This window comes from Erpetoichthys calabaricus, chromosome 3 (genome assembly GCF_900747795.2).
Source record: "Erpetoichthys calabaricus chromosome 3, fErpCal1.3, whole genome shotgun sequence".
Lineage (NCBI taxonomy): Eukaryota > Metazoa > Chordata > Cladistia > Polypteriformes > Polypteridae > Erpetoichthys > Erpetoichthys calabaricus.
The window spans coordinates 185,342,822-185,355,697 of record NC_041396.2 but is presented as its reverse complement, the minus strand read 5'-3'; the positions used below and the strand labels follow the sequence as shown (position 1 = coordinate 185,355,697).

The 12,876-nt window shown below is 35.3% G+C and overlaps 1 protein-coding gene across 2 annotated transcripts in view; it reads left to right on the top strand.

Moving 5' to 3' along the window:
• amd1 (adenosylmethionine decarboxylase 1) overlaps positions 1-12,605 on the top strand; it is a 70,187-nt gene extending 57,582 nt beyond the window's left edge. The window contains exons 4-10 of one of the 2 annotated variants that reach the window (XR_007934529.1): positions 1,149-1,251; positions 1,340-1,382; positions 6,767-6,911; positions 7,455-7,547; positions 9,043-9,172; positions 9,852-10,007; positions 10,862-11,008. Coding sequence is in view for 1 of the 2 variants with exons in the window: in XM_051925249.1 (XP_051781209.1) it covers positions 1,149-1,251; positions 1,340-1,382; positions 6,767-6,911; positions 7,455-7,547; positions 9,852-10,007; positions 10,862-11,005 (684 nt within the window). In the remaining variant the exon portion in view is untranslated. Of the gene's footprint in view, positions 1-1,148; positions 1,252-1,339; positions 1,383-6,766; positions 6,912-7,454; positions 7,548-9,042; positions 9,173-9,851; positions 10,008-10,861 lie in introns of both variants that reach the window. The other variant, XM_051925249.1, reaches the window with a different exon arrangement.
• The last annotated feature ends 271 nt before the right edge of the window (positions 12,606-12,876 follow it).

Sequence of the window (12,876 nt, the reverse complement as noted above, 5' to 3'; positions counted from 1 at the left end):
AAAGATTTCAAAATGAAAATAATCTGCCTTAGGCAAATCAGACCATTAATTTCAAAGAATCATATTAGTGGGGAAGAGTGCAAAATCATTGCATTATCTACTGTACATCAGTGGGGAAGAGAAAATAATACAGAAGTGTGTTTTAGTATAAGAAAGGAATCCCCCATCCTCAAATATTTTTTTATACATTACATACCCATTGTGATTTGTAGTGATGACCATGGAAAAATTGTAATCTTATGAGTTCATGGAGAATGAAGATAAAAAGACAATGGCAAGCAATGCTATGCAACAGTAAATGACAAGAAAACATCCATTGCGGAGGAAATAGAAAAAAAACTCATTTGCGTTTGCTCGCAAAATTAAAATACATGCATTTTTTGCCAAAATATTCTTAAATATATATATAAATGTGTTATATAAATAAATAAATAAATAAATATATAAATGCTTCTGTAAAAATCAACACACATCATGAACAGGAACTGCAAATTGCTTAGGGTTGAGTTTTTAAATTGTTGCCCACTTCCCCTCATTCACTTATCAGTGTCCTATACAGATTTAATGCTTTCTGTTAACTATAATTATTGCTGTTTTAGTGCAAATTCAATGTTGAACTTTCATATATCATACATAATTGTATAATAAAATGTAGAACATTTTAAGACTGTTCAGCTTATCTTGCCACTGTTTATTTTTACTAGTTTTTTTATCACAGTGTGCAAGTTTCTGTTAACCATGTTTCTGTACACAAGAATTAATAAGCCTAATTGTTTATATAGTGTTGCAACTCTAGATATGGTGCAAATGTGAAATTGGTTAAAGACTTTCCAAGATGTGTAACAACACTTGGTTATCCTTAATGTTAAGGGTGCAAGGCGCTAAAATAACTTTTGCTTTTCTTGTCAGTGCAGCATATGTTAACCAACATGGTAATTATTAAATTGAAATGTGCCAGTTTGCCTTGTGCTGTTTGTTTACAGAGGTTAGATCAACCAAAATTTTTTTTCCAGTGGTGAAATGCTTCTTAATCACCCATGTTTTTGTAATGTTTTTTCACCTTCCAGTGAAACCCTCAAGAAAAAAATTCCCATTTACTGATATTGGAAGTATTGTGTTTTGAAACTGTACTTAAATCTTTTCTTCAGAACTTCTTCTATTCTCGCAAGAACTTCATGAAGCCAGCCCATCAGGAATACCCTCATAGGAACTTCCAAGAAGAGGTGGAGTTTTTGAACGAGATCTTTCCAAGTAAGGCAGATGTCATTTCAATACCTCATTTGGCTGGATAGATTATAAAGATTTTAATTTGTAAATCTCTCCTGTGTTTCTATATAAGATGGGGCAGCCTATTGTATGGGACGTATGAATTCTGATTGCTGGTAAGAAACTTTTTTTTTTTCTTGGTTAAATTGACAATCAGTCTCATTCAGTTTAGTCTTCTTTTCTTTTAAATCTATATATTTTGTTCATGAAAATACTTACCTCGAAACACCAAATCTACTTTTTTTTTTCCAAGTAATAACCAATTGAATTACTTTATAAACCTTTACTATGTCTGTTTACAGGCAATGATTTGCTTCATAAATGTTTTGTTGTAGAGTTCTAATGCAAACTGTAATTATTATCTTTGCAGTTCATTTTTAACATTGAGGTAAAGTTTCTAGTATAGGGAAACACATATTTGAGTCATAGGACATTGACTTCTGTTGAGTGTTTTTTGGTTTTGTTTTCCTCAGCTCATTCTAAATGACCTAAAATATTCTTGCCACCTGTTTTCATAATTAAGACTACTGCAAGTGCTCGTTGGCAGATTAAAGCTGGTAGAGTTTTGTCTAGGTAGGCATTATTGGTTTTACTTTTGTCCAAAGTGCAGCTTTTATTTCCCTTTTAAACACTAGGGGGCTTCACTCGCCCACCCCCGGGTTTGGTTTACCGGATATACAATTTAAAGAGATTGTTAGTTTCATGGGAATTATTACATATGCATTGTTTTCACTTTTATTTTAAAACTTTTGCAAAAACAATACTTTATTTCCGGCCCTGCATGCATGAACGCATGCTGAGGAGGTGCCGTTGGATCATCTGCTGCTGTCGTGCTGCTATCAGTCTTCCGTGCTGTACTCCACCCTCCCTCAATCAGACCTAACAGTCACTTAAAACAAAAAAAGCTTCAACCTGGCTGGGACGCTACAATATTTTCGAATTTTACTGCTTTCATATTCTTCTTTCTGTGCATGTGTTTCGCGCCATTGTTTGTTTGAGCCTTTCGAATTCCACTGCCTACATAATCTTTCATCTGCCTTTTTTTCTCTCCAACGCTTTTGGGTCTCTTTTCTCCGCGCTGCTCTTTCTTCTTTGCTTAAGGTATTGTCCTTATATGCTTTATATGTTCTGAGAGCACATGATCTGTGTGTGCTACATGCCTTTACATGACTGAGTGTTCCATGCTCTTATTTGCTATTGTTTGCGTCTCGCGGGTCTTTTAAGTGTCTTCTGAGAACTTACGAGAAGATCACTTCTCGTTACCCTGCTTTTCCTTTCCAGGATTTTTTATATAATAGAGATATTTAAAACAAATAGTTTTTTGTAGCCCTGTATGTGCAGTAAAAGTCATAATGATCTCTTTAATGTGTTTTTTAAGGTATCAACTAGAGTACTTTGTGCAGTTTTGATCTCCATATTACAAGTGACATGCCAGACATTTAGGAAGTACAGAGAGGAGTGGCTAGACTAGTTTTTGGGTTGCAAGGTATGACCTATTTTTAGCATTTAGCTGTGAGCAAAGATTGAAGGATGTGAACCTTTCAGCCTAAGCAAACAGATTAAGAGGATATACGATCAAATTGTTTAAAATTAAGATGAGAATTGGTACATTGAATCTGGGTGGATTTTGCGCAAATGTTTGAAAACTTCTTTACACAGAGTCATAGCCAATTAGAATGAGTTAAATATTACCCACTATCATCTACCACACTGTAGGGTATGATGGTAGATAGCAGTACTATGGGGATATTTACAGCTAGATAGACTTCATGTCATGTTGGAGAAGTTAAACAAATAGGATTAAGACTTGCTGGGCAGAATAACTTGTTCTTGTCAAAATTGTTCTGTTGAAGGGTGTTTTCTTCATTCTCCTGTTAGGGATATTTGTATTAGGTACAGTGAAATGTTAATGCATCCTGATCACATCCTTAAAAATTGGCAACTATAATATTTTGCTGTCTCATTTAAAGAACTGTTGTGACCCTGAATTATTATTTACAACTGGAGTTTCTAATTCTCGATTCTTGAGGGCTGCAGTGAATACAGGTTTTCATTCCAGCCAACTGCTTAATTAGTACCCACTACTGCTATGGGTGCACAATTACCCCAAAGCTAATAATTGATAATTATTGCCATTGATATAATTGTGATTATTTTGATTAATAACAATAAAATGATATTCATGTTGCCAACTGAATATACTATATTCTGTGTAGATCCTGTAATGTCGAATTTCTGTTTAGCAGGGATCCACACAAAAATTGTTAATGTAAAATTAAGTGCTGAATTAAGTGAAAAAGTTAAGCATTTAAGTGTATAAATTTTCATAGATCACATTTGTTAAAATATTTCTTCCTGTTTTTGAAATGCATTAAATTACTAATACTAAAATTATTTAAAAAATCCCTTTTCTCAGTTTTGTTTAAATGACAGTAACATAAGAATAAGAAGTTAATGTAAACGCATCCTGAAACTTCTGTAACACAAGTATGTAAATCATCAAATGTAACAATATATAGCAAGCAGGAGAGAATACCAGAGGAGTGGAGGAACCCGTTGTACCTATTTATAAGGAGAAGGGTAATATTCGGGATTGCAGAAACTACAGAGGTATAAAGATTTTACATACAGTGAAAATTTGGGGAAAAGTTAGAGAGGCTTAGGGAAGAGACCACCATAGGAGAGGAGCAGTTTGGTTTTACGCCAGGGAGAGGAACAACTGATAGTCTTTTGCACTGAGACTGATCCCAGAGTAGCATAGACAAAACTAAAGGTTTGCATATGGTGTTTATTGATTTGGAGAAGGCCTGATAGAGTACTACATCAAGTGGTCTGGAGGTACATGTAGGAGAAAGGAGTACCAGAGAAGTATGTGATGATTGCCCGGGATATGTGTGAGGGAGTGAGAAATTGGGTTTAAAAGCAGTTTTGGGATAACAGACAAGATCCCATTCATTCCTTAACTCCTTATGTATTTGATTTGGATATGGATATGTTGAGTCATGGGATAAAAGACTAATCCTACTAGTCATGTTTTTTGCTGATGATATTGCATTGTGTAGCAACAAAAGAAGAGGAAGTTGGAAGAATGGAGAAGGGCTTTGCAAGACAGTGTTGAAGATAAATAGGGAAAATTCAGAATATATGAGGTTGAATGATGGATCAGGATTCAGACATTATTAGCCTGCAGGGAGAGCTATTGAAAAGTGGGGGTAAATTTAAATATCTAGGATCAGTGGTAGCCTGAGATTGAAAACTAGATGCAGAGACAACACATGACAGTAAGTACAGTCTGGATGGAACAATTGGAAGAAGTTATCAGGTGTATTATGTCATTGGAGAATTAAGGTGAAGGTTTTAGTGATGTTTTTAAGACGGTGGTAAGATCGGCAATGATTTATGGAGCTGAGAAATGGGCAGTAAAGGGAGCACAGGAAAGCAAATGTGGCAGACATGAGTATGTTGATGGATGCATGTGTGGAGTTACAAAAAGGACATAATAAGAAATGAGGCAACAAAGGTACAACAAAAGTGGGAGAGATATCCAAGAAAGTACTGGAAAGTAGGCTGATGTGGTATGGACATGTGCTGGGGAGAGACAATGAATATATGGGCAAAAGAGTGATGGAAATGGAAGTACAGAGGGAGAGAAAGTGAGGGAGGCTAAAGCAGAGGTAAATGGATAAAGTAAAAAAGAGCTGAAGGATAAGGGCTTGACTGGCAAGGAATTGCAGGACCAAGCTATTAGGAGAAGGTTGACCAAGCACATCGACCCCATATAGAAGTGGGAAAAGATGAAGAGGAAGAATATATAGCAAGCTGAAGACGTATTTAGATAGTGACACACTGTTACATGCAGCCGCCTGTGTCATTTATGTGTGCCAGAATAAGAATATAGCACCATCAAATTAAGAAAAGAACTTAAATGTCAAAATACTTCTCAAGTTCTCAATATGCTTACGTAGTATTTGCGCATTATTGAATACACAATATGGCAGTGTTGCAACAGTATAGCAAATATGGTGTGCAGCAATAGGATGTTATCTGATTGACAAGTTAAACCTATGGCTAATATAATCTTACAAGCTTGTAGAATTTTGTTCATTTTGATACTTTTAACATTTATAAAGTGTAAGATGAGCTAGGCCCAATATTACTTGCATTTCTTTTTTCTTCTTCTTCTTTTTTTTTACCTGAGGATACTGCAAACACACTTTTCAAACATGCTTTGTGTGGTCACCTATAATTAGTAATATGATACAAGTGTCTGATTCACCAGTGCTCTTATGCTTAGGAAATGTCTCTGTTAATGGTTAAAATATTCATTTGCAATTTAAAGCACTTTGTAACTAGGGACCTAGAGTGGATGTACTTAATGGAATGCAGTAACTGCTACTTCTCACAATTCATATATCGTTGTTTGTGTAATCATAATCGCAATTCATTGTACAGGCCCAACTACTGCTAATGGATCATACTACTTTCTCCTTAATTGACATTGCTTTTTAAGATGTAAAATACTTACCTGTTTTATCTATTGGTTCTTTAGCTGATCGTGTGTTTGCACACTTTCCGTCTGGTATTGTTTGACTTCTTGAAACAATTAAGCTTTCTGGCTCATAACCAATTACTGCTAATAGTACAACCTACTTCTTTCGTGTTAGTTTTAAGTGACTTGATATTTTAAAAATTTTTTTATGTAAAGTAGTTGGAGAAAAAAAACTAGCAACCCCACTAAAGCCCTTTAGGATCCGAGTTTGATACCTGTGATCTAGATTGATGTAAATTTAACAACTTTCTCAAACTTGCTTTCATTGTATGTTTTTTTTTTTTTTTCCTTTAATGCAAGAAGAAGCATGCTTAGTTCTGATCTAGTGCGCTGTTATAGAAAAGTCAACCTTTTACCCTTCGCATTTATTTGCAATGAAAAATGTGTCTGATTTGCCATCTTTTAGCAGTTTACACTTCACTTCACCTAGTTCTAAGATAACTCCTCGTTTAGTTTTAAATGTGGAATTCCGACACTTTAGAACATTCTAATGTTCTTTCTACATTACTGTTACTTTCAGCAAATTAGTTTTACAGATTTCCATTAAATATGCATGACCTTGGTAATCATTTGTCTTTAATTGTGAATTGTCAGATTATCAATTAAAATATTTGTGTATTCCCTGCCTTGCGCCCTGTGTTGGCTGGGATTGGATCCAGCGGACCCCCGTGACCCTGTGTTCGGATTCAGCGGGTTAGAAAATGGATGGATGGATGTATTATGTGCTTGATATCCATAGCTACTTATTTTAATCTAAGATATTTAAAATGCCTCATACTGTGGTGTTCTATATTAATAAGCTCTCTGGATGCTTCTTTTTTTATCCTGCTTTCTAATGTTACTGTTTTTTTGTTTTTAAAAGTGAATTAATTTGAATCTGTGTCCATTCCTGTAAGTTTTTCAATTAATCCTTGAAAGAGCTGAAAGTTTTTAATTGTAATTTCTGCCTAGGTACTTGTTTACTCTGGATATCCCAGAGAATAGGGAGAGCAAACAGGCAGATCAAACGTTGGAAGTCTTGATGAGTGACCTTGACCCGGTGATTATGGACCAGTTCTACATGAAAGATGGTGTTACTGCAAACGACGTCACTCGTGTAAGAACTTAACTTTTTAAATACATTGTGCTATGTGTTAATATGTGATGTAGTGTACCCAGTTTACCTTATTAAAAGTCCAAAATCTTTAGTTTGAAACCAAAGGTGCATTTAAATGGAAGTCTTCTTTATTTATACACATACACTTGTACTGATTTTAATCTTGTATGTTACATTTGTTTTAAAATGAAAATATGTAGTGTTGGCATCATGAAGATCACTTACAAACATGGGATTAAACTATTCATAAGACATTGGTGGTGATGTTGGCTTGGAATTCCTAATTGCTTTTCAATAAAATCATTTACATAATTGCATGGATGGTAAACCAGTCATGAGACATTGGTGCTTAAAGCCTTGACTTTCTTGGTTTGTTTTTTTTTTTCTTCCCTCCAATAACAATGGCTTGTATATTATTCAAGGTTATTTAATATATTTCCCGTCCCTGCTACTCATATAAGCAATGTAAACCTGTTATTGTCAGAAGGTGTCACTACATGTGTTATATTAAAATAACTTCTATTTATTTTTGTTTCTTTTTAGATGAGTGGAATTCGTGACCTGATACCAGGTTCTGTGATTGATGCCACAATGTTCAATCCTTGTGGCTATTCTATGAATGGGATGAAAAATGATGTAAGTTGATCCTCATTTTATAGTTTACCTTATTTTGGTAAATTATAAAATGTGCATTTACTTGCAAACACAAAACCCGGGATAAGTTGAGCAACCCAGTTAAGGCAGAAACCTGGTTTCTTAAAAATCACGTTTACATTCACAAGTACGCTTCTGCAGTTCTTCTTTGCTAGAATGCTCTGACATCATTTAAACTAGAGGTCTGCAATCCTGTGGGACCCGATCCAGTTGCTTGCAACGCGGGACTGATTTTCAGTATTGTGGGCAGGAGCTAGAGTCTGGGAAATTAAAGTTAAAATTAGAACAGAACTTACATTTATTCTGTATATAAATTTGTATAATTCATTTGCCTAAGCATTTAGGATGCATGCATGTACTGTTTTGTGTGCAGCCTTCTCAAGGTTGCAGAGCCAGGATATAGCCTTACACCCACAGCAGTGAAAAAAGGCATTAAAAAAAGAGGTACAAGACAGCAGAACTCAGTAAAGGGAAGGCTGTCATTTGGCATTCATTTTCAAATGTTATCGATGGCGATGGCAACCAGATGCTGTTTGCTTGCTGCAATAAATGTGCTAACATACAGTAGATACAAGTCAGGCACCTTAGGTTTAAAGCAGTAGCGAAGGATTAAACTAAACTAACATTCTTGACAATCTTATCAAAAGTATCAACTAACGCTAAAAGTGAAGCACAGGATAAATGTACAAATTTTGTTTGCAAGGATATTGGGCTTTACAACAGGGTTTTATTCATCTTGAGCAGTACCTTGATTCAGCAGCCAAAACTGTAAAGTCTCTGAAGTTTAGAGAGAGTCTGCCCCCATCTGATGAAAAAGTAAAAAAACCTAGAAAGGATATTTGTATATATGGCATGCTAAAAACACTCAATAATTTTGGGTATGCTGCCACAACTGATATTTGGAACGAAAATTTTGAGAAAACCTCTTTCATATCTGCTACCATCCATTATATTGATGAGAGCTACAATCATGTCAGTGATGCTTTTTGCAACCCCGTTTGAAGCAAGCACAATTAAAACGGTTGAAAACATTATTGCTTTACTGTTAGAAAATCTTGAGAGTTGTAATAATTGACTGTTACTGACCAAAGAGCAAACACGATCGCTGCTTTGTGCAGCTACATCAGATTCAATTGTAGTGGCCACATTCTTAACACGATTTTCTCAAGTATTTTAAACATTCTCAAGAATAAGCAGGCAAGTTCAGGTTTAAAAAATCAGTCCCACGCAGGCTTCTACATTAAACTGTGCAGAAGAGTTAAATGTCATCGTCCGCCACCATGAATCCAAAAACAAGCATACAATAATGCCTCTGATAAATTTTTTTGTGTTTTATAAAAATGCTCAACTTAAGCCACTGATTAGCGGTATGAAGACTGGCCACTGTGTCCTCCGATAAAACTGTTTCAACATATCTATAGAAAATAGCTGCATTAAAATTATAATGATGATTTATTAAATATTTTTCTGTTACCAGATTGCACGCAGCACACTGCTCTTCTGCTTGGCTGTACAAGTTCTGCAAAGTGGTTTCTGCAAAGGTGCTGCGCACCAGTGCATGTCTTTCTTGCCTTACACCCAGTGCTGCTGTGATAATAATAACAGAGGTATTTAGACTTCAGTAAAATAAGTATTGCGTTAACTTGTTACTTTATAAAAGTAATCAGACTATTTAACATGCAACTATTAATGCATTATCGTACTGCTCTTGACTGTGCTGCTTAGCTTAGCACTGTGCTAATTAGCATAAATTTACATATTTCTGAAATATTGAGACAGATTATTTTAACCTGGAGAAAGAATGATGCAAGCGCCCAAGCATTTGCCTCAAAAGTCTTTTCTTGTGGATGCTTCCACACTTGGCTGCGGGAAGCATGTACATAGCTATAAGGAGGTGAGCACAGCGCAACAGACACACACAGACTACAAAATCCCTAACTGTAACCTGGTTAAGGGTTTATGTGCTCAAATCTTTGAGTTAACTCGCGAAGAAATATATGTCAGTTAGCCTAATTTCTCTAATTAGAAGTGCTTACATGGCTTTTAAGAAACCAGTTTTCTGTGAATAAACAGGTTATTAAGCACATGTAAATGCATTTACTGTCTGAAAGGCCTGTGTTGTTCCATTAAATTCATAGTTGTGTCCAATGATCTCTGTATAGTTCTATTCTGAACATCTTTCCATTGGGTGATTAATTAAAAATCCTGAAAATGATGACCTCTTATCATGTAAAGTGTGTGTCTATTTTTATGCAAGTTGTTTATTTTTTTTTACATTATTTGCAGGGAACTTACTGGACGATCCACATCACTCCAGAGCCAGAGTTTTCTTATGTTAGCTTTGAAACCAACCTTTCGCAGACGTCTTATGATGATCTAATCCGAAAGGTTGTGGATGTCTTCAAACCAGGAAAATTTGTGACCACACTTTTTGTGAACCAGGTAGACTAATGCTGCAGTGTGAGAAGCAGTAACCTTAAAATCATTTTTAACTCTCTAAAATTGAAAAATTGATTAAGGCTGCCAAGATAGTAATGTGTTGCAGTGATAGATCAGACTTGACCATTAGAAAGCAGAAAGATGAAAGTTATGAACATTGCACAATGGCAGTTATGTTTCAACAGTTGTTTACTCCTTACTCCTGTAATTGTCTTATTAGCCAGTTTTATAGTAAAACTGCTTTTGGTGTTCGCAAACAACTGACATTTTAATCCTTGTATATATGAACTTTCAGGAGTCCTGTTTGTTTACCTGAAACTTTCATGAGTCCTGTTGTTGTTTTACCTTGGGTCTTTAGTGTTCTGGCATATATATAATATATATATATAATATATATATATATATAAATATATATATATATATATATATATATATACATATACATAAACACAAACACATCTTTTTAAACAGTTTTTAATATTTTTATGTTTCCTACAAAATTAACAAATTATACAGCATGATAATCACATACCACAATTATATTTTTGTGATCGTTGCAACATTGCTTGTGGCATGGACTGTAGTGGTCAACTTTTTTCAGTTCAGTGATACTTGACAAATGGGGAGCAGCCTGTTTTTTCTGTCCACTTTTACTTCTGTAACAAGCTGTTTCAGGTGAGGTGGCTTGTGCTGTTTCATTCTGTGCAGCTGCTTTCACCCTTCAACTTCTACCTCCTCCTTGGCTAAGCACTGCCTCTCTTCAGTTCTGTTCCCAGAACATTCAGGATCTGATGGCATTAGAAATATAATTCTGCATTACCTTTTCATTGAAGAAGACTTTGTTTTTTCTTTTTCAGAGCTCTAAATGTCGTGCCGTATTTTCAGCTGCCCAGAAACTCGAAGGATTTAAGCGCCTTGACCGCCAGTCAGCCCAGTTCAACGATTACAATTTTGTTTTTAATAGTTACTCCAAGAATCGTCAGCAAAACCAGCAGAGTTGAGCAGTGAAAATGAAGAAGAAACGTAAAAAGAAAGTTTGCTTTATTACTGTTAATACTGGCAGCTCACTAGTTGCTTATAGTATTGAGGGCTGTTGTCAAAGCTGCCAGGAATATCATAGTTTAGAATATCCAAGCCCTCAGAGTTACACCAACATTAGTTTAACTTCATGTTTAAATTGTATGCGTTATTGTAACAATGACTTAGCTATCTTGCATGACTGCTCTTCTCTCTGTATAGGTATGCTAACTCATTCTTGCCGTGACCTTGACGTGCATGTAGAAACGTTCAACTTTCACTGTATAAGGCTTTCCAGCACTCAGATGAGAGCTTGCAGTAGCTTAGCATGTCGAACAGCCTTCCTTCAAGTTTCTCCCCAAATCCCACACAGACAGGGCTTTCGTGCTCACTAGGCAAAAACCCTGGTATGACCAGGTGCTGCTTGTTTACTTGTATGGTTACCAACAGTGTGTGTTTTTTTACTTTTTTTTTTTTAACATTTAAATTTCACCATTTGAACAAAAGAGTATTTAAAAAGATAGCACTTAACATAGAATGGGGTTAATTGGGGAGTGTGCAGGGATACAAAAGAAACAAAATGTAATGGTTGTGGAAGTGATCTTCATTATGTAGAAGCAGTTAGGCTGATCAGTAAAGGATTTTTGTTTCATTAGAGCTGTTTTTAAAACATCAAGAGAAAGCTAAAATATTCACCAGCCACAGTGTGCTATAGCACATTCATCTGGCTCAGCAATATGAAATTCAGTTATTTGCAGCCTTAGACATGAATGGATGCATTCAGCCTTGGTTTAATAATTCTCTGTTTGAACTTCAAAATTTAGAAAAATTGTTAATGTGTTAATTGGTCTTCATTTGGCTGTGAAGGATGTATAGTCTTAACAGTGTTTAAACTGAAATTGTAAGGTTTCCTATGAAGGGGACAGAAAGAAGTGCTTTGAAATTTCTTTTTGTCTTGAAGTTTTGAAAATGCTTTTCTGAACATTTCATAAACAAATAAGAGAAATAGATACAAATACCTTATTCCGTCCAAAGGCTACAGATGTTGAAATTGATGTACAGACTATGTAGAAACGGCTGTTCAGCTTGATAGGATTGTTATAAGCAGTTTCTCCAGAAGGTATTAATATATCTTCATGTATTCATTAGGTAATTTTTAACATGTAGTTTTAACAAATCAAATTTCACTTTTCTAGATACACCATATTATGTTAGTAGTGATCTTTTAGGTATTTATGTACTGAAGTTATTTTTGGCTGGTTTATAAAACTATATGACACTAATTCATTTTTAAGTTTCCACATTTTGACAGACATCTTAAAATGCTTGTGACAATGTAAAAAAAAATCCAACAAGCTGAACTGATTACCATATTACCGTGCTGTTCAATAGATCATTACGTGCAAGCACGTATACTCTGTAATGACCTGCCTACTGGAGGCTTTGCCATTTGATAAAGTTGGGTTAAGCAAACTTGAGGGATTTACAGCCAAACCATCACATTTTGAGTTTTTAGCACTCAAAGAGAAAAGTAAGCTCAGGTACATGGTTGGAAACTGTTGTTGTCTTAGCATACCAAAGAAAGCTGAGCATAAAAATATGAATCTGATTGACATCTCTTCCATGACACTGTTTGTGTTTTGGATATTTAATCTGAGAAAGGTGTCCTGACATGGAGTGATGCCCAGCACAGTGTCCCTACCCTCCACCCCCCCCAAACTACTCCCTTTTAAATATCAATGAATGAAAGTAATAAGTCACATGTTTTTGAACAATGAATTTTGCAGGAATATTGGTAACCACACAATAGACTTGCATAAGTCTGAGCATGCCAGGGTTATCCCAGATTGTTCCA